This window comes from Carassius carassius, chromosome 43 (genome assembly GCF_963082965.1).
Source record: "Carassius carassius chromosome 43, fCarCar2.1, whole genome shotgun sequence".
NCBI lineage: Eukaryota > Metazoa > Chordata > Actinopteri > Cypriniformes > Cyprinidae > Carassius > Carassius carassius.
Genome location: NC_081797.1, coordinates 3,670,579 through 3,690,411, shown reverse-complemented (window position 1 = coordinate 3,690,411; position 19,833 = coordinate 3,670,579). Strand labels below are relative to the sequence as shown.

Genomic DNA, 19,833 nt, shown 5'->3' with positions numbered 1-19,833 from the left:
TTTCTATGTAAATATTGTGTATAAACACTATGTTATTTGTTTTTGGGACTGGAGCAATAAATGTTTTGTTCTACAGCGCCATCTCTCGGCGCTTTTTATTATTACATAGCGTGAACGCGTAGCGCGCTTTATAGAATGACGCGCGTTCACGAGAGCAGTGCCCAAGTCAAAAGCCGATAGAAGGGCACGGACCCCTGGAGTAAAAGCGGACTCACAAACATCATTTTATTTACTTTTTTAAATACGACCTTCAACGGGATATTATTTCAATCAAGTCCTTAAGGTGAGTGCTATATTTCAAACACGAACTTTTATTATTCTTTTGAAATCGTTTATTTACAGGTCATAAGTGGCCAACGTTTGTATTGTGGTGGGATTTATGAGTTTATGATACATTACACTTTTGTCTTCAACCGCAATTTTTAACCAAAGGAGCCTACTGTTATTTTATATATTTTTTTTGTCATCATTAGAAGCGCCATAAACGCACTCATAATATTTGTTAAAACTTAATACACTGATGATGCCCTTTAGTAGCTAAATAAACGTTTTTAAAAAATCAATTAAAAAAGTTTAACGGCTGTGTTGGGAAGGTTACTTTGGAAATGTCATAAATTACATATTACAAGTTACCCTATTAAAAATGTAATAAGTAGTGTAACTTTTCTTAATTTCTAACAAATGTTTTCAACTATTAATCATTTTGAAACATTTAAAGCAGGCAGGGTTAACCTCACAGCAGAACTCAACACTGATTACTGACAGACTTTCACAAACCTTGAATTCAGATTATAATAATTAAAACTTAAAGCACAGCTACCACTAAATCAGACTTTATCACCTCTCTTTATTCTATGAAATCATTCTGAGGTTAAATCCAGATTTAACATCATAAAAAAATAGTTTAATAGCTGTGATACTGTTTTTGAAATCAAATCTCTTAGCTATGAAAGGAAACACTGGCATCTAACTGCTTTTGCAAAACAGTTAATCTTTAAAAATAAACTGGAAATAAAACCGTTATTGAATAAGCATGTGTCCTATTCTGTGTCTTAAACTCTTGAGTCTTGAAACATTGTTGTCTCATTTTAGGGCAGAAATCAATTAAATCTGTATGTGGGTGTGGGTATTTGCTATTTATTTGCTGTCAGCAGTATGTCCCAAAACAGGCAGGTGTAAAAACACAAGGCTTAGTGTCTTGGTGGCGTCTGTTTCCCGCACTGGAGACGTGTTGGTGTTAGTCAGGCGGCTGGAGATATATCTGCTCATAGAGGCAGCTGGGTGAGGTTACAGTAGTAAGAGTTTCTCTCTCTCTGTGACTCACTCATCCTGTTGCTGTAGTAGAGAGAGAAAGAGAGAGAGAGAGAAAGTTTCCTGGACAGAGGCCTGCATCCACACCCACCCCTGAAATTAACTGCACACGTTTATTTACTCAGAGTAAGAATTCACTAACTTCAAACTGTCAGTTTAGTGCAACTTATTCTATTATTTCACCCCAAGAATAAATAAAATAAAGAAATATTTTTCATGTAGAAAAATATTTGTTATATTTACACTACGGTTCAAAAGTTTAGGTACGTTATTTTTTTTAAGAGTAAGAGAGAGATTTTTTTTTTTATAAATACATATTAGATTAATCAAAAGTGACAGTATTTATAATGTTCTAAAAGATTTCTGTTTCATAGAAATGCTGTTATTTTGAACATTCTATTCATCAAAGAATAATGAAAACATATTGAATGGTTTAATATATGAAGGAGTATGACTGCTTTAATGAGAAATGTTTCTTCACTGTAAACATGATAGGATCAGAAAGTCATGGCAACTTATGTTTCTGCATTAACAAGCAAAATTCAACCATTTTTATTAGTTACATGAAATTCAACTTAGTCAGTTTAATGTAATTTAAGCATAAATGTTGATTATACTTCATTTAAGGCAGCAACTGAACTTAAGTTTTTATTTTGAAATAGGTTTAAATTCATTAGCTTTGATCACAGCAATAAAGGGCAGGGTTTACAGCTAGGGTTAGTTCTGTCCAAACGGCCTGTAGTAGATAAAGACCAGCCTCTCTGGGATGTTAAGCTGGATTCATGGTTTTTCTCAGACCTGTCAAGTGGATGCCATCTTGAAAGTGTTTGTAAAATCTATTACCATTTCAGGATGGCAGATGCTGAGGAAAAAAACAATACCTGTGGGACAGTATGCCTCAAATATCTTCTGTTCATCTTCAATCTTTTCTTTTGGGTGAGTTTGTACTTTGGTTGGATCTTGGTTAGTCTGTTGAGAGTGGTTTCATGTTCAATTAATTGGTATAAATAGCCTAAACTAGCTGAATGACCAATAAACCAGTTTAGGCTACTTTTATGTGGTCTTCCAAGGGAAAAAAAGAAGAAATTAGATAACTGACTTTTTATTATTTATATATAATAATTAGTGATGTCAAATGATTAATAGCAATTAATCACAATATACTGTGTATATTTATTATGCATTTATAATTACAAATATTTATATATTTAAGAAAAGATATTTTGTTTCTATATTAAATATGTTTATATATAATAAAAAATATAATAATATATGTATAAATGTTTTTGAAAACATACTCTATGTGTGTTTATATATATATATATATATATATATATATATATATATATATATATATATATATATATATATATATATATATATGCATAATAAATAATGCACACATATAATGTAAACAAAAACTTTTATTTTGGTTGCGATTAATCTATTAACAGCACTGTTTATAATTAATTAATTAATTATATATTATTATATTAAATAATATATTAAATATATTATTTTATTGATTATATTTACTTAAATCTGTTAATAATAAGCTTTTATTTATATATTTTCACTTTATTTCATTTATTAATTCTTTTATGTGTTTATAGTATTTTAACAGTTCTCTTTAATTAATGTTTTATTTCAGTTTAAGTTTTAGTAAATTTCCTACTTCAACTCATCAACTCCTTTGATAATTTTTTCATCAAATATAGGCCTGTGTGTGTAAGCATGCGTACGTGTGTTTGTGTGCATATATGTGTGTATAATTATGTATAATAATGTGTATAATAATAATGTTTTAGTTAATCATAGTATGGTTTAAGCTATTATTGTTTGAATGTATTTGAAAAGAAAGATCCACTGTTTTCCTTTCTAAGGATGAATGAATTCACTGTAAGGCATCAAATCTAACAAGATCAGTAAGTTTAGTAAATTCTGCTTCAGAAAGAGCCAGTTTAATGACTGTACCTCTTTCCCCAGCTGGCAGGTGGTACTGTGATGGCAGTGGGAATATGGACTCTCGTGGATAAAAGTGACTACATCAGCCTTCTGTCCTCCAGCACGTACTCGGCTGCGGCCTTCATCCTGATTGGTGCTGGGTCCGTGGTGGTGTTCACCGGGATACTGGGCTGCTGCGCCACCATCAGGGAACAAAGAGGTCTTCTTATAGTGGTGAGAGAGCATTATGGGTAACTTTAAAAGTGACAGCACAGCAGTCACAACCACAATTCAAAGGTGTTCGGCATGTTTAAAATATTGCATTGTGGTTGCCAAGGTGTTCTGAGTGTTTTTAAAATATTGCAATGTGGTTGCTAGGGTGTTTTTTTTAAGTGTTGCCATGTGGTTACTAAGGTGTTGTGGGTGGTTGCAAACATGTATCTGTGCAGTTGTTAAGGTGTTTAAGTGTTTTTTTTTTTACTGTTGCCATGATGTTAACCATGTAGTATAACCCCACTATTAAAGAAACCCACCATTAACCCATTTATTTTAGAGAACTACAGACCGGTTTCCCTTCTTCCTTTCATTGCAAAAACACTTGAAAGAGCTGTGTTCAACCAAGTCTCTGCCTTGCTCACACAAAACAACCTCCTCGACAGCAGCCAGTCTGGTTTTAGAAGTGGACATTCAACCAAGACTGCCTTGCTCTCAGTTGTTGAAACCCTAAGACTGGCAAGAGCGGAATCCAAATCTTCAATACTTATCTTGCTGGATCTGTCTTTGACACGGTTAACCACCAGATCTTCCTGTCAACTCTACTTGACAAAGAGCATCTCAGGAACCACACCCCAGTCATTTGAATCGTATCTCTCAGATCTTGGAGAGGTGAGCTATCCAAGTCACAACATCTAACTACTGGGGTACCTCAGGGCTCAGTTCTTGGACCACTTCTCTTCTCAGTCTACATGGCATCACTAGGTTCTGTCATTCAGAAACCTGGCTTTTCATACCACTGCTATGCTGATGACACTCAACTCTACCTCTCATTCCATCCCGATGATCCGACGGTAGCTACTCGCATCTCAGCTTGTCTAACAGACATTTCTTGCTGGATGAAGGACCATCCCCTTCAACTTAACATTGCCTAGACAGAACTGCTTGTGCACCTATCAAACCCATTGTTTCATCACAATTTCAGCATCCAGCTATGCTAAGTGTTTTTGACTGTGTTAAAAGCATTATTATGTGGTTGCAAGGATGTTCTGTGTGTCTTAAAGTTTTATCTATGTGGTTGCTAGAGTGTTCTGGGTGGTTGCTTACTGTCCTGAGTCAAAACATTCCAACCCCAGGCAAAAAAAAAGGCACTTATCATTTATCACAGAGCAGGATGAATTACGTGTGAAGGTTTCATATTTATAATTTGTTTGGTTGGTTAACTCACCCTAAATTGTGTTGCTTAACTTGGAAGCACCACCAACACAATGGCTATTTTAACAAAGGAAGGAACCAAATGGTTTTGCCCCTGCAAATGTTTCTGATGAATCATCTCAGAGCAGCCTGTGAAAAGATCAACACAAAAGCCTCTGCCAGACCTCTGAGTGAAATATTATGAGTACTGGATAAAGTGGACAGTGTAAACACTGGATTACAGTAGCCGTGTGGATAATTGCACACAAAAGCCAGAGATTATTCTGGGAACATGCAGTCACACTAACATGACTTTTTGTGGTTTCTAAATCAGTTTGATGGTGCTTATATGTGTGTCTCTTAGTTGTCTCAAAGCTGTCAACATATCTGATTTAAATAAAGACGTGTGTATCTTTAAGAGGTCAGACTTGGAAACTGATTCATAACTGAGGAATGACAGCCAGCAGGGAGAGAGAGAGAGAGAGAGAGAGAGAGAGAGAGAGAGAGAGAGAGAGAGAGAGGGAGGGAGGGAGGGAGTATAGAGAAATGAGTAGGGAGTGAATCCAGAATAGAGGAATGAAAGGAGAGTGGTGGGCACAGAAAACAGAGGGAAAATAAAGAACAAATACAGGCTGAGAGAAGAAGAATAATGCTTTTAACCTTTATCAGCTGCATAAAATTCCTCAGATGCCATTTGTTCACATTTCCAACAGCTGATGAACATCAGAGAGAGAAGGTTCTTAAAGCGACAATGTATGTGTGAATGTATTTTGCAGTATATTTAGCATGAAATACATGTATTTCAAATACATTTAGGCATATTCATTTTTCACTTGAGTAGTTCACCCAAAAATACAAATTCTGTCAGTGGCTCACGTTGTTTCAAACCCTCAAAGTCTTTCATTCATCTTATGAACACAAATTAACATATTTGTAATGAAATATGAAACCACTTATTCATATGGATTATTTTTATGATCTCTTTATGAGCAATTTGAAGCGTCAAAGTATTGGTTGCATAGACTGTCAATGGAGGGATCGAACTCTTACAGATTTCATTAAAAATATCTTCATTTGTGTTCTGAAGATGAATAAAAGTCTTACGGGTTGGAATGACATGTGAGTTAGTAAACTAAGACAGCATTTTCATCTTTGGATGAACTATCCCTATGAAGAACAGTCATACAAAAATTAAATTGCCAGTATTTACTGACCGCCAAACCTGGTGTCAAAATATGTGCATTGATGAATTGTTTTTCCTTTTTTGTCTCTATAGTTCTTTGTGCTGTTGTTGTTAATCTTCCTTCTGGAGATCACAGCTGGAATTCTGGCTTACGTCTATTATCAGGAGGTAAACTCTCATTCAGGATGAGGAATAAACGCTACATTTCTATATGTTTAACTTGGAGGAATTCTCTCTTATCCTGTTAAATGTTTCTGCACCCTTTTTTTCAGTTTTCTTCACCATCTTTATGTATGCATGTGAATAACAACTTGATAAACATGGTTGCAATATTTCCATGAATATCATAGAAATGGAACAAGACATCAGATTATGTCCTAATTTAACTGTAATCTCCTCATATTGATGTTAAACTAACATGCGCATGTCGAGTGATATGTTTGCATGCTTTCCATTCACTTTCCTGTTTTTCCATCTTTATAAAACCCTTTGTCTTCTTCCTCCTTTTCCTCCAGTGTTTTCCTCTCTGCTACCAGGTAAACAGTTACATAGGCAAATAATCTAACTAAAGTTGCACATTTATAGAATGATTTTTACCTCAATAGCAACAGTTCATTCCAAAATAAAAACACTGTCATTATTTACTCATTCTCACATCATTCCAAACCAGTATGATGTTATTTTTCCGTGGCACACTGAAGGTGGCATGAACACTCTTCCGTGTTCCAAGAAAAAAAATAACATCAAGTTTGGAACAACATGAGGGTGAATAATTAATGAAGGAATTATCATTTTGAATGGTTCCTTTTATAAATGAGGTTTTACTTTGTACTGTATCTGTGAATGAAAACAGATATTTACTAAATATAGAGAATGATTTATAGTTATAGATCTCTATTTTAATGGATTTATCTGTGATTTCAGCTAAACGCTGAGCTAAGAGCCGATCTGAAAGAGAGGATGGTGCAAAACTACCAGCAGCCTGGACAAGAGCACATCACTAGAGCCATCGACAAGCTCCAGCAAGATGTGAGACAGTCATCTGTCTATCTATCTATCTATCTATCTATCTATCTATCTATCTATCTATCTATCTATCTATCTATCTATCTATCTATCTATCTATCTAACAACCAGACAACTGTATAGAACACCTTTAGAAACCTTTAACGCTTTCAAGTGACTTCTAACATTTAAGACAAGACTTCGTCAAGCCCACAATCTAGTTTTAATCTATAATCATCCATGCATGTTTCAGTTTTTCAACAGCTTTGAGGTTTAGAGTCTTACAATATCATAACAAAGAAGGCTTTTGAACACACTTTCCCAGTCTGTGAGCATGTGAGATTATGCGTCAAACCATCAGACACAAGAATGAACTCTTTTCTCGTTCCCGCGCTCCATCTGTTTTACGGTGCAGCTGAAGTGTTGTGGCAGTAACAGCTCGGCGGACTGGAGGGAAGGGGTCTGGATACATACATACATTGCCGACAAACGCCTGGTGCCTGACAGCTGCTGTAAGACCCCCACAAAGCGCTGTGGAGTCAGAGACCACCCATCCAACATCTACAAAGTGGAGGTATGTTCAGATGAATGAACGCACAATTGTATTGCACTTTTATAGTTTATGCAGTTATTTTAGTAACAAATTTGTCTCAGATTTGTTTTATTTTATTTATTTTTATTTATTTGGCTTTGGAGGAATTTGATGAGAAATGTTTCCATTCATTTTGTGATCTTTTAATGTATACTTTGGGTATGTTTGAAAATCTAAAAAATATTTTGAGACTTTGTTAAGATTGTTTTTTTTTTTACATTTTCTTTTTTTCAGGGAGGCTGCGTATCCAAACTAGAGGAGTTTATACTTCAACATCTGATTATTTTGGGCTCAGTGGGTCTTGGGATTGCATTCATTCAGGTGAGCAACTCTGATATAATTCCAGCAAATATATTCACTTCTATTTGCATTTGTTGCCATCTCATAGGTTTTAACCTTCGGCTTTCTCTGTATATTCCAGATTATAGGGATGATTTTTACCTGCTGCTTGTATCACAGTTTGAAAGAAGAAATATATTGAAAAAGAAGATACTTATTCACACCAACACCAAAAAAGTGTTCCTGCTGTCTGCATTACTGTCTGCTTGGTTTTATGTTGTTTGGTTTCATGAATGTGTCACCATATGCAGGATGACAGCTCAATATGTCTTGGCTGCAGGACAGTCGTTCTGGAAATGGAACTTAAATGGCTTTGTTTTAAGCAAAGGTTTTTAGAAGCAGTGTGTTCTAAAATTAGATTTTTTTTTTCCAGAAAAATAAATCAGTGGAATTGTTTCATTTGATTTCTGTCAGTTTTACTCACACAAATTCCTTCAGATACATACAGAATGTATCTGCCATTTATTATTAGACATTAGATAATTTTTTTAGCACCCTTTCAGCATTAAAATGGGTTGTAATCTTTATTACTGCTTTAATCGTAAAATGACAGACATTCATTTTTACATGCTTTGTGTGAAACATTTGTTCTAATAATAAACATTAACATTAATTTATTTTCATCAGGTGGAAGTAACATTCACGGTGTCTGTATATTTTCTGTTAAAAAAAGAAGAAAAAAAGAGGGGCCTTATTTAAATAATTATGATATAAAATGTGCATATCACGTGTCTATATGCATATAGGAACTACTTAAACAGCGACTGTTTTACCCGGAACTTTATAACCGACGGACCATGAAAACAAGCAGCTGATCAAATGATCTCTGTTCTGTTTCAGTTCGTGTATTTAGTGGGTTATTGTTGACGTTAGTATTGCCATTATCGTTTGTTAATGCTCAGTCTCTATAAGCATCGAAACCCAGTCAATTTGTTGATCTAAAGCATCTAAAATGACATCTAAACCTACATGTCTGATTGTGGCCAGTGCTGCATCTGCAGGTAAGACTCACAACATCGCGTCAAATTAACATTAATATTTACTGGGAGGGTAATGGATTTCTGAAATGGACCGTTTCTATTTGAGTGAATGGTCAAAATATAATTAAAGGCCAAATTTTATTACCAGTGAATCGGTACAATACATGTTTGTATGTTTCAGATTTTAAATTGTTGTATAGGTTACATATATTATGAGTGTAATAAATAGTTATGATGATATTTGTGACTCTACCTATTTGTTAATATTTATAATGTTTTATTTAATATAATTCACCAAAAATTCGCACTTAACGAAGATTTTACAAAACAACATTGCTATATATTACACACACACATATGGATATAATATTAACATGTTCTAATTGTATATTTATTTTTTTTGAAAATATATTGTATGAAATAAGAATTTTATAACTTTTGAAATTATATTTAATGTAATGTTTGTGGTCTTGAAAATGGATATCTACTGTGCCTAATTAAGCTAATTATGTAACATTCTTTTAAAAACATTTTTAAAATATAGGCCATGTATACATTTTATCTAAATTAACTACGTTCAACGATTATAATATATTGAAATTAATTTAGTGTTAAGAAATTTTCAATGCAGGTTTTGTATTTGTTTTGTTTTTCTCGTGAAAGATCTCATTACTCAAAGTGCTTTTATATAATGATAAAAATGATCAGATGGTAATAACAGTGCACTTTGATCTGTTTTTAAATTCCTCTTTGAACAGTATTAGTGTTTTCTGTTTCCTGTGAATGTAACGCATTAAAACTGTGTTGTTTTTCTGCAGGAGTTTCAGCGCGGTCGTTCCATCAGTGTTTTAATTTGTGCAGTTCAGTGTTTAACATGCAGACAGCGACACCTGGCGTGAGGAAACACACATTGCAGCATCTACAATCAGTGTTTATTCATCCATATATGACACGCAATGTGCTGGATGTCTCCCCTTTTTTTTGTCTCACAGGGGAAGTCGATCGACTTTACCGGTGTGGATGACAGCACAGCCCGATGGGTGCAAGAGTTCAGCGTCAAACCCTACGCAAACCCGGCCAAGCTGGAGTCTATCGATGGTCTGACATCTCTCTGCTTTCTTGAGTCTGTGCGCATTAAGTGCGTTTCTTACATAAGCACATGTGTGATGTTTCAGGTGCACGCTATCAGGCACTGCTGATCCCCGACTGTCCGGGAGCCCTGAATGATCTTGCCCACAGCGGATCCCTCGCACGAATCCTGTCCCACTTCATTTCTCATCAAAGTGAGGGTCTCTGCTTCTTAGAAAGCTCAGGGTTTAACCAGACCGCATTTAGGCCACACCCAGCCAGGGGAAAATAATCCAACCCTCTCCATTGGCTTTGTATTGTGGGAAGCTGCCTTCTTGTTGTTTCGGACTTAAAACAAAATTAAGAACCATGCCTGAAAGTTGCTATGTGATGAGGTGTACAGCAAACAAGCTAAAATACCCAGAACTGCATTTTTATAAGCTGCCAACCCAAAAAAATAAGCATCAAGGACACAAAAGTAGAGCACTATGTGTCTCATTACACTAAAAGATATGGCCACTGGAGGCAAGCGTAATCGATGACAGGAAACATTCAGTTGGATCTTTTCTCAAACAAAAGGAAGGTAAGTGGCACAGACATAGACCAATAAAATGACATGATTAAAAATAATGAATGTTTACTGTCGCCGATTACGTTTCCCTCAGATTAATATGACACGTTGTGCTCTACTTTTGTGTTCTTAAAGGGGTTAGTTCACCCAAAAAAATGTACTGTGTGTAAACAACGCTGATAACGTTCTGGGGTGCTCTCCAATATGGCGGAAGACGGTAAATCGGGGAGAAAAATAGTTGAAAATATTATGTTATTATTGTTTTCATTGCACACCAAAGGTATTCTTGTAACTTTGTAAAACTACGGTTGAACCCCTGACTGTTTGACCGATGTTCTTACTACATTTCTGGGCCCGGGAACATTTCAGTTGTGTTGCTATCTATGGAGGGCCAGAGAGCTCTCGGATTTCATCAAAAATATCTTAAATTGTGTTCAGAAGATAAACTGAGGTCTTTTGGGTTTGGAACGACATGAGGGTGAGAATTTAAGGACAGAATTTAAATTTTTGGCTGAACTAACCCTTTAAATACTCGTTGTTTTGGTTTTTGGTTGCTTGTTTGTTGTACACCTTGTCACACAGCAACTTTTAGCCATTGTTCTGTTTTTTTGTTACAAGTCAAATGATAAGGAGACAGCTTTGTGCAACAGAAAGTCAATGGAGAGCATTGGATTGCTTGGTTTTCAGATTAAGAAGCGTGTCGCTCTGTCTCTATAAACTGAGATGGGGTTTGTTTGATTCGGGTCTGTGTGATTGTAGAGCCTGTGTGTGCTGTGGGACAGGGAGTAGCTGCTCTGTGCTGCGCTACAGAGGAACAGAAATGGATATTTAGTGGCTACAGCATGACTGGGGTAAGTGATAATGTAATATGAATCAACAAACCATGGATTTATGATGAAAACGCTATTCTAAAGTGATGTTTTTGACAGCCCTCTGTGTTTGAGCTGGTACGTTCTCCTGAATTTGCCAACCTGCCTCTGATTGTGGAGGATTTCATCAAAGACAATGGTGGATCTTATACAGGTGAGGTTTATTAAAGCCATTCCCAAATTGTTTGACTTACTTTCATCATAAGTCATCCAATATATATTTCTATATTTGAAGTCTTCTGACAGCTTTGTTTGAGGAACAGCTCACATTTTGGTTGTAATTAGGGCTGGGTATTGACATATCTCTCATAATTTAATTTCAATACACAAGCTTGCAATTTAAGTGTTGAAGTTTGATTTGATATTTGTTGATTTAGATATATATCAGATAAAGTACATGACCATTTTTCCCAAGGGAAAAATATACCACAATTAATGCGGTAAAGGATTCAGGGAACCCTGCCAGGTTAAAATTTTTTGTTTTTTTTTCTTAAAATGCTCTATTAATGCATACTAATTTTGTACTTAATGTACTAAAAATCTATCTTTGGTACTTCTTTAGATCAACTGTGCTGTTTTAGGACACCATAAGTTTAAACTAAAATGCGCTTTTAACATTCTCTCTCTGAATTTAAAACAATGGATTTAGTTACACTTGTACAGTGGGGAAAGTATTTATTTAATCCCCTTTTATTTATTTAATGGCCACTTAAAAAGAAATGAAGGGTCTGTAATTTTTATGGTTGGTTTATTTGAATGTATAGAGACCTAATATCAACCAAAAGGTCCAGAAAAAACACATTATATATAGTTTATAAATTAATTTGCATTTCAGTGAGTGAAATAAGTATTTGATCCCCAAGCAATCATGACTTATTACTCGGTACAGAAACATTATTACAGAATAAATTACAGACCCTCATTTCTTTCTTTTGTAAGATCAGATAAATATTTTCCCCACTGCTGTACACTTGAACCCAACTTTCAGTACACTACTGTGTACTAAAAGTGGTAACTAAATACATTTTTTTAAATACAGAGATGGTATGTTATGAGTTCGAGTCCTGGGCCGGCAGGAATTGTGGGTGGGGGGAGTGCATGTACAGTTCTCTCTCCACCCTCAATACCACGACTTAGGTGCCCTTGAGCAAGGCATTGAACCCCCAACTGCTCCCCGGGCGCCGCAGCATAAATGGCTGCCCACTGCTCCGGGTGTGTGCTCACAGTGTGTGTGTGTGTTCCCTGCTCTGTGTGTGTGCATTTCGGATGGGTTAAATGCAGAGCACAAATTCTGAGTATGGGTCACCATACTTGGCTGAATGTCACTTCACTAAAAGTAAGTGTGCACAAATAGGGTACAATACATTATGAATGTTTACTTTAGCATGTGCTGTCAGTTATACTCATTACTGTAATATTAAAGGTTAAAATTAACAAGTGATTTGTGTACAAGCATTTGCATAAGGCAGTTTAACAATTTATACCTTTTTAATTATGTATTATACCTATACTCTAATTCTTTAATTTGTTTAAATATATATGTTAAAACAAAGCAGGAGATTTATTTAAACATACAAATATTTAGGAAAAAGTTTAAATATAATGAATATATAATATAGTGCATATATTTAGGACTTTTTCCCCTCTCTAGAGCTTAATTAGTCAAGCTAACTATTGAGCTGTTGACATTTAACGGCTTTTCTGAGGTAAGGTTATAGTACGTGACATTGTTTACAATATATTTATCGATCTTTCCTTGATTGAAATACTGATTGGGCGATTACAAGAGATATGACACATTCAGTAAGTTGAACTTAATTTTTAAACATACCTTCTGTTGTTCATTTACGTGTATTTCGTGCTATAAACTTGTAAAGCAGAAGAGATGATCGGTTTACTACTTGCGCATTGAGGCGGCAACGGTGATCTCATCTCACGTGACGCCACTCTAAAACGCGTCAAACGGTATTCCTTTGTTAAATTGGCATAATATTTAAATCTCATAAGTAACACATCAGTTTATTTTTAGGTGACCTCCATCCCCTTTAGCACATGCTAATTGTATTAATTTGAAGCGTAGTTTTTAACTAAATAAATTTAATTCCTCACAGCGAGCATCGAGGACGCCGTTCACGTGGTTCTGGACCGCCATCTTGTAACGGGCCAAAATGTTCAGTCCACGTCAGCGGCCGTCAATAACCTGATTCTGCTGTGCAACATCAGATAAACCCTTCACCTGTTCAGAAGGGAACGACCAAGGGACCACACCAACGAAATGTGAACCAGACGTCTTTTAGAAATGGCTGTTTAAAGCACATTCACAAATATGAAAATCATGCCAAGATTACACTCCCAATGTTTGCGCATATATATATATATATATATATATATATATATATAAACAAGAACTGTAAATTAATTTCAAAGTTTTGCACTCCAATAAAATGCTTTATTTTTAACTACACTTTTTAAAAGTTGATAACACCAGAGTTCCCCCTAGAATATTAAATCCACTAAAATAACTAAAAAAGACCACATTTCAGCTTTTAAAATTCATCAGACTTCCATTTGTTAGTGCAAACATGATTATAATTTTCTTTGTTAATTAAGAGTGTCACAGAGTTCAAAGCTCCTGTAAAGTATAAGATAGGGCACTTTAACAGGAACTTTTTTTTTTCTTTCTTTCTTTTTTTAAATATCCTGTGAAAATGAAGATCATGATAAGAGGAACTGATCTGGGCTGTGTTTCCTAAAAGCATCGTAAGCTTAACCACATCGTAGACCCAATGAAACCAATGGAGCTACGATCAACTTAAGCTCACGAAGCCCTGTTCTGAGATGTTTTGTTTTGCTTCATTATCTAATGTCAAAAAAATTCTGTGCTGCATTATCAAGGTTATGATTTGCAATGTAAAAGAAACTAAATCTGTAATGTGCAGTATTATGAACATAATACAGTATGAAAAACCAAATATGTACCTTAAATTGTATTCCTAAATAAAAGAAAGGACAGTAAAATGCTGATTTACTGCCAAGAATGTGCATGATAACAGACATAATTAAAAATAACTTTATTGGCATGCTCGACGACAGTATTGTCATAAATATCTGAAGTGCTTTATTAAATTGCACTTTATTATTTGGAAGCAAATCAGACAGACGGAGGTCGGGTCACAAAAGATCGTAGAAATAGTCCAGTCCTTGTCCCAATTCCCACATGGAAATTCCCGTTCCCAGTTCAGCTGCCAAGGCGATGCGAAGCTGGAGAAACTAGAGGAGAAAGAGCAAGTCCTATTACTGGATAATACCCACAAGCCCCTGTAATATTTTATATTGACCATTAGAACGTTACCTTTAAAGTGGGGAAGTAAACAACATGCTTCACTCCATTACTCCTGAAACACCAGACATACTATTACTGAAATACCAAAAAAATAAGTTTTTTAATGCAAGCAAATTTTGTTCATAACATTACAAACTTTGTGTACAGTAAGATGGTCTGTGTGTGTTTAACCTTTTATAATTGAAGAAATGTTCTCCAGTATTTTCGTCCCACTGCAGTTTGGGTTTCACTTCCTTCAGCAGTTCAACATACCTGAATGAAAAGAAAGATTAAATGTGCTTCTGGAAGTCGATGACACTTCAAAACCCTCACGGTCAACTTCAGACGTACATATTTAACAATTAAACTTAAATATTATATAAAATGGAAAATGTGAAAAAACTAATAAAACTTAAAAAATATATATATATATCTTAAGGAAAACTAAGGCAATTCAAAGTTACATTTTTATGAATCAAATCAATGTTTAATCAAAAAAAGTGTGCCAATAATTCAAAATGACAATAGTAAACACATTTTTCAGTTAAAGGCAGTTTATCACTGAATTCGGTGATGTTAATAAGTTTTTTAATTTGACTAAAGTTGGCATGGTAATAACTTTTTTAATTTTGTATTTAATAAAATATTTTATATAAATATTGTTATATTACAAAATATTTTATATTTTATTTAAAAACATCAAATATATTTTTGTATACTTTAAAATAATTAATAAACATTAAAAAAATAATTAGCAGAGTTCATTTCATCTGACAGCAATAATTTTTCTAAGTGAGTGTTGTAATGAATGAAGCGTGTACCTCCCGCCCAGAAGCGGCTCTGCTCCGCCGTGGCTGCTGAAGTCCAGTCCGTACAGGTTGATTCCCAGCAGGATCTTGTGTCTCCACTGGCTATGAGGTGCGAGCTGCAGCACACACTCTCTGACCCAGGGCAGAGGAGCGCTCGGACCCGGCCTGAATCACAACAGCATCACAGCCAGAAGAAGACTTCAGGAAAAAAACTCATGATGGCCAGACTGTGGGGTTTTCCAACAGCCAATGTTGAATTCTGAGTGGCGATGGCGAGTTAAACATGCAAAAATGCATCACCACTTAAAATATAATTACAGATCAATAAAACATCTGTCAAAGGACACTTTAAATAGGACACATAGTATCAATATTATCCTATTTGATCAGTTTTTTTTTCTAATTGTCTTATATTGGAAACTATGGAAGTTTGTTTCCACCATGGGATAAAAAATAAAAACATAATTGCAATTTTGTTTTGTTTTTTAGCTCAGATTTTTTTTCCAGTTTGATATAAAATTTCAGTTTTGACGAAAAAAATCAGAATTGTGTGATTAAAAAGCTGCAATTACATTTTTTATTTTATTTTATTACAAGCTGATATCAGGATATCAACTTTTAAAAACTAAAAACGAAAAAGGCAAATAATAGTTCAAAAACTATAATAGTAGCTGTACAGATACTTAATATCAGTCATTAAATTACATGTAGGTCAAATTTTAAATTTCCTTTTAATTTTAAGCTTAACATGATGAAATGTTTCTGCATGATTTTGAAACCGAATTCAATGAAAAGCAAAACATCTCCACTGGAATCATTATTTGTGTGTGTGTGTGTGTGTCTGACCTGCCCGGTCCAGAGTAATCATACGTCATCAGACTGAACGCATCCACCACTGCAGCCAGTTTCTCAAAATCCTCCCGTCCAAACATGCCAGGCTGACCAGAGCTGAACACGACAACATTTATGCTCATGTTAACACAATCAGTGCATCAGAAATACTGAGATGGAAAAAGAAATATAGTAATTTACCCCGGGGCGACTGGAGGAGGGATGACCAGCACACAGGTTAACTTCCCAGCCTTCAGAGTCTCACACAGGTGTGTGACCAGGTGCACCAGCTCTCTATAACACACACACACACACACACACACAACACAGACCCCATATCAGAATATTTATCATATTCATCATCAGAATATAATCTGATTCAATGAAGATGCCATAAAAATTAGGTTTGATCTGTTTTAGAAAATGTCAGGGTTTTCATAAACAAATACATTCTTAAATAAAAAACAAACATAAACGTACATATATACAGTATATATATATATATATATATATATATATATATATATATATAGATATACACACACACACACAGTTCATTTAAAAATATTTCTATCTTTATTTCATTATTTTCATTATTTCAATATTGCCGGGACAATATTTCTGATTTCCAACCAGTATTTTTTAGGTTTTGTATTCATATTTTCTTTTTTCTTTATTTCAATTATCAAAATAATTTTTATTAAAGTTCTAGACTAGTAAACAATAGCAACACACACATTCTTACTCACTTTCTCTTATTTCCTCCAAGCTGACTCCATAACTCCAGTGTGTAACCATCAAACCCTTCAGCCTTACGAGAAAAATCACAAGGATTCTTGCCATGAGGAAAAGTTAATCAGAGCAGATTAGCCAGCATACATGTATATTCTGGTTACACAAAAGTGAAATCACACTGATTGAATACAGTATATGGCCTATAGTCAGGCTTTTGACTGAAGTCCCATGAAGTGGAAAATGGATCATAGTCAGGAAACAGACTGTAAAAATGATTATCTCAACGTGACGTGAACACAGCACCTTTCCCACTTCCAGCACCTCTCGACCCAACTCCTCTATCTCATCCTCGCTGTCCAGAACGCTCATGTAGTCCTGATAGGACCATCCGTCAAATAACAGCCGAGGAACTGAGAGAGAAACCACATTGAGAACCTGACGCTTTCAGCTAGATTAACATCATGTCTTCCACAATCACATGAAATCCATACTCACGTATTTTGTTTTTTTTATTGGCCTTCCTCACGGCTTTGACCCAGCCTGTGAAAAGATGAGCATCGTTAGTGCTTAAAGAAAGTCATTTGCCTTTTTTCTTCATAAAGCATCACTGTCTTACGAAGGAAGGGAAGTGATCAGACCGGGGTCATGGTCATGAAGACCGGTGATTTGGAAGCTCTCTGGTCCCCTGCGTCTGAGCTGAAGCCACACCGGAGACACCGACGTCAGCTTCGGACCAAACACTTTAGCCATGTCATATCCATGAGCGTTCCACTGAGAGATCAGACACAAAGATGAAGATGAAGAGATACATATAATAGATATGATAGAACAACAGACAGAATGATAGAATGACAGATAAAACGACAGACCGATAGAATGACAGACAGACAGAACAATAGATCAACAGACAGACAGAACGACAGACAAATAGAACGACAGACAGACAGACCAATAGAACGACAGTCAGACTGATAGAACGACAGTCAGACCGATAGAACGACAGACGGACAGAACGACAGACAGACAGAGCGATAGAACGACAGACGGACAGAACGACAGACAGACAGAGCAAAAGAACGACAGTTAGACAGACCAATAGAACGACAGTCAGACCGATAGAACGACAGGCCGATAGAACGACAGTCAGACAGACTGATAGAACGTCAGACAGACAGAATGACAGACAGACCGATAGAATGATAGAACAACAGAATGACAGACAGACAGACCGATAAAACGACAGACAGACCGATAGAATGACAGACCGATAGAACGACAGACAGACAGACCGATAGAACGACAGTCAGACAGACCGATAGAACGACAGACAGAGAGATAGAACGTCAGACAGACAGAGCTACAGACAGACCGATAGAACGACAGACAGAATGAGACCGATAGAACGACAGACAGATAGAATGATAGAACAACAGAATGACAGAGACAGAACGATATAATGACAGACAGACTGACAGAGAGATAGAACAACAGACAAAACGAGAGACAGATAGAATGATGGAACAACAGATGGATAGAATGACAGACAGAACATTAGAACAACAGACCCATAGAATGATAGAACAACAGACAAATAGAACGATATAACAACAGATAGAATGATAGAACGACAGACAGATAGAATGAAAGACAGAACAACAGAGAATGATATAACAACAAGAACGATAGAACAACAGATAGAATGATAGAACAACAGAGAACGATAGAACAACAGACAGATAGAACGATAGAACAACAGATAGAATGATAAAAACTGACAGATAGAATGACAGACCAATAGATAGATAGATAGATAGATAGATAGAACAACAGAGATCGATAGAACAACAGACGGATATAATGATAAAACAACAGACAGATAGAACAACAGACAGATAGAACGGCAGACAGATCGAACGATAGATAAAAAGAATCATAAAACAACAGTTTGACAGACGGATGGATGGATAGAGAGACAGATCGACAGACAGATGCTGTGTGGCTCACAGGTGTGATGTATCCGAGCACAGCTCCTCTAAAGTGTCGTGTGGACACACACTGGGGACAGAACCTCTTCTCTTCTCTCACTATGTCCCGCCACTGAGGCTCCGTCACCGCCAGACCGCGCTCCTGCACCGGACGATCCGCCGCTGCCGTCTACACACACACACACACACACACACACACACACACACACACACACACACACACATACACTCACTCAGTGTCAGCATGACCAACAGACACCACTCACACGGATCAGAGCAGTCTCACCTCCGCCTCCTGGATCTTACTGGCTTTTTTGCCATCGGTTTTTGATAAAGTGCCTCTGACTGCAGGCAGCAGCAAGCAGACTAGCAGAAGGGTCAAATCTGCTCTCATTCTGAGGAGCAACAAACACGGATTACAATCAGATAGCATTTGATAACATATCTGCACTGTGGTGTTACCGCAGTATCAATGAAAACAGTGGTAACGTTACGTTTTTTTCTGAATCGTCTTGATCTTTAATAATGCGAGTCTGAAATGCACCATTAAATTCACGAGTGCTGTAGTTTTTACAAATTAAAAGGTGTCGATTTTATCTCACCCGATAGGTGTCTAATGTGCTTACTCTGCGATATAAATGTTCATGATCTTCCGCAGAGATGATGTGGACACTCAGGTTTGACAGACTGTTGTGTGCATTTACAGTCACGTGACCCCGAACCGCTGCCGTTTTCAAAATAAGAGTCTAACAAGTTCTTTACGATAAAGCTGAACAAATTATTTCGTATCGTTTCTATGAAAAGTACTAATGCATGTATAAAATGTATAAATGCAAACCTATTAAAAATTGTATATAATAAATTGTATATGAATAAAGTATG

At 35.9% G+C, this 19,833-nt stretch overlaps 3 protein-coding genes across 6 annotated transcripts; 2 read left to right on the top strand and 1 right to left on the bottom strand.

The window, feature by feature from the left end:
- The first annotated feature begins 146 nt into the window (after positions 1–146).
- Positions 147–8,180, top strand: cd151 (CD151 molecule). Of its 2 annotated transcripts, XM_059536224.1 has the most exons (9): positions 147–283; positions 2,163–2,247; positions 3,298–3,489; positions 5,939–6,013; positions 6,361–6,381; positions 6,770–6,874; positions 7,266–7,424; positions 7,677–7,763; positions 7,864–8,180. In XM_059536224.1, exons 2-9 carry the CDS (start codon positions 2,164–2,166, stop codon positions 7,921–7,923), a joined length of 783 nt encoding a protein of 260 aa, XP_059392207.1. In that variant the 5' UTR covers positions 147–283; position 2,163; the 3' UTR covers positions 7,924–8,180. The 2 variants fall into 2 exon arrangements, with proteins under 2 accessions (XP_059392207.1, XP_059392208.1); XM_059536225.1 differs by lacking the exon at positions 6,361–6,381.
- Positions 8,181–8,521: 341 nt separating this feature from the next.
- On the top strand, positions 8,522–13,628 carry gatd1 (glutamine amidotransferase class 1 domain containing 1). The gene is made up of 7 exons (XM_059536226.1): positions 8,522–8,782; positions 9,580–9,656; positions 9,754–9,859; positions 9,937–10,044; positions 11,160–11,251; positions 11,330–11,423; positions 13,381–13,628. Exons 1-7 carry the CDS (start codon positions 8,734–8,736, stop codon positions 13,494–13,496), a joined length of 642 nt encoding a protein of 213 aa, XP_059392209.1. The 5' UTR covers positions 8,522–8,733; the 3' UTR covers positions 13,497–13,628.
- A 697-nt stretch (positions 13,629–14,325) lies between these two features.
- On the bottom strand, positions 14,326–19,687 carry chid1 (chitinase domain containing 1). 3 transcript variants are annotated; one of them, XM_059535674.1, is made up of 13 exons: positions 19,554–19,687; positions 19,238–19,346; positions 18,971–19,120; positions 17,605–17,737; positions 17,462–17,506; positions 17,270–17,376; positions 16,981–17,042; positions 16,433–16,525; positions 16,247–16,348; positions 15,413–15,565; positions 14,784–14,864; positions 14,622–14,664; positions 14,326–14,539 (listed from the first exon to the last, which is right to left on the bottom strand). In XM_059535674.1, the coding sequence occupies exons 2-13, from the start codon at positions 19,343–19,345 to the stop codon at positions 14,441–14,443; spliced, it is 1,176 nt and encodes a 391-aa protein (XP_059391657.1). In that variant the 5' UTR covers position 19,346; positions 19,554–19,687; the 3' UTR covers positions 14,326–14,440. The 3 variants fall into 3 exon arrangements, with proteins under 3 accessions (XP_059391657.1, XP_059391656.1, XP_059391658.1); XM_059535673.1 differs by having other exon boundaries at positions 19,578–19,681; XM_059535675.1 differs by lacking the exons at positions 19,238–19,346; positions 19,554–19,687 and adding an exon at positions 19,159–19,212.
- Positions 19,688–19,833: the final 146 nt, after the last annotated feature.

What these genes read in the sequence shown, in the direction of transcription:
- gatd1 (XM_059536226.1), top strand. Translation starts at nt 8,734, where the DNA reads ATGACATCTAAACCTACATGTCTGATTGTGGCCAGTGCTGCATCTGCA. An exon ending in CAAGCTGGAGTCTATCGATG is followed by an intron (nt 9,860 to 9,936) that starts GTCTGACATCTC and finishes GTGATGTTTCAG; the next exon opens with GTGCACGCTATCAGGCACTG. An exon ending in CCACTTCATTTCTCATCAAA is followed by an intron (nt 10,045 to 11,159) that starts GTGAGGGTCTCT and finishes GTGTGATTGTAG; the next exon opens with AGCCTGTGTGTGCTGTGGGA.
- cd151 (XM_059536224.1), top strand. Translation starts at nt 2,164, where the DNA reads ATGGCAGATGCTGAGGAAAAAAACAATACCTGTGGGACAGTATGCCTC. An exon ending in TCGACAAGCTCCAGCAAGAT is followed by an intron (nt 6,875 to 7,265) that starts GTGAGACAGTCA and finishes TTTACGGTGCAG; the next exon opens with CTGAAGTGTTGTGGCAGTAA. An exon ending in TTGGGATTGCATTCATTCAG is followed by an intron (nt 7,764 to 7,863) that starts GTGAGCAACTCT and finishes TGTATATTCCAG; the next exon opens with ATTATAGGGATGATTTTTAC.
- chid1 (XM_059535673.1), bottom strand. Translation starts at nt 19,597, where the DNA reads ATGAACATTTATATCGCAGA. An exon ending in TCTTCATGACCATGACCCCG is followed by an intron (nt 17,507 to 17,604) that starts GTCTGATCACTT and finishes ATCTTTTCACAG; the next exon opens with GCTGGGTCAAAGCCGTGAGG. An exon ending in GATTACTCTGGACCGGGCAG is followed by an intron (nt 15,566 to 16,246) that starts GTCAGACACACA and finishes GTTGTGATTCAG; the next exon opens with GCCGGGTCCGAGCGCTCCTC.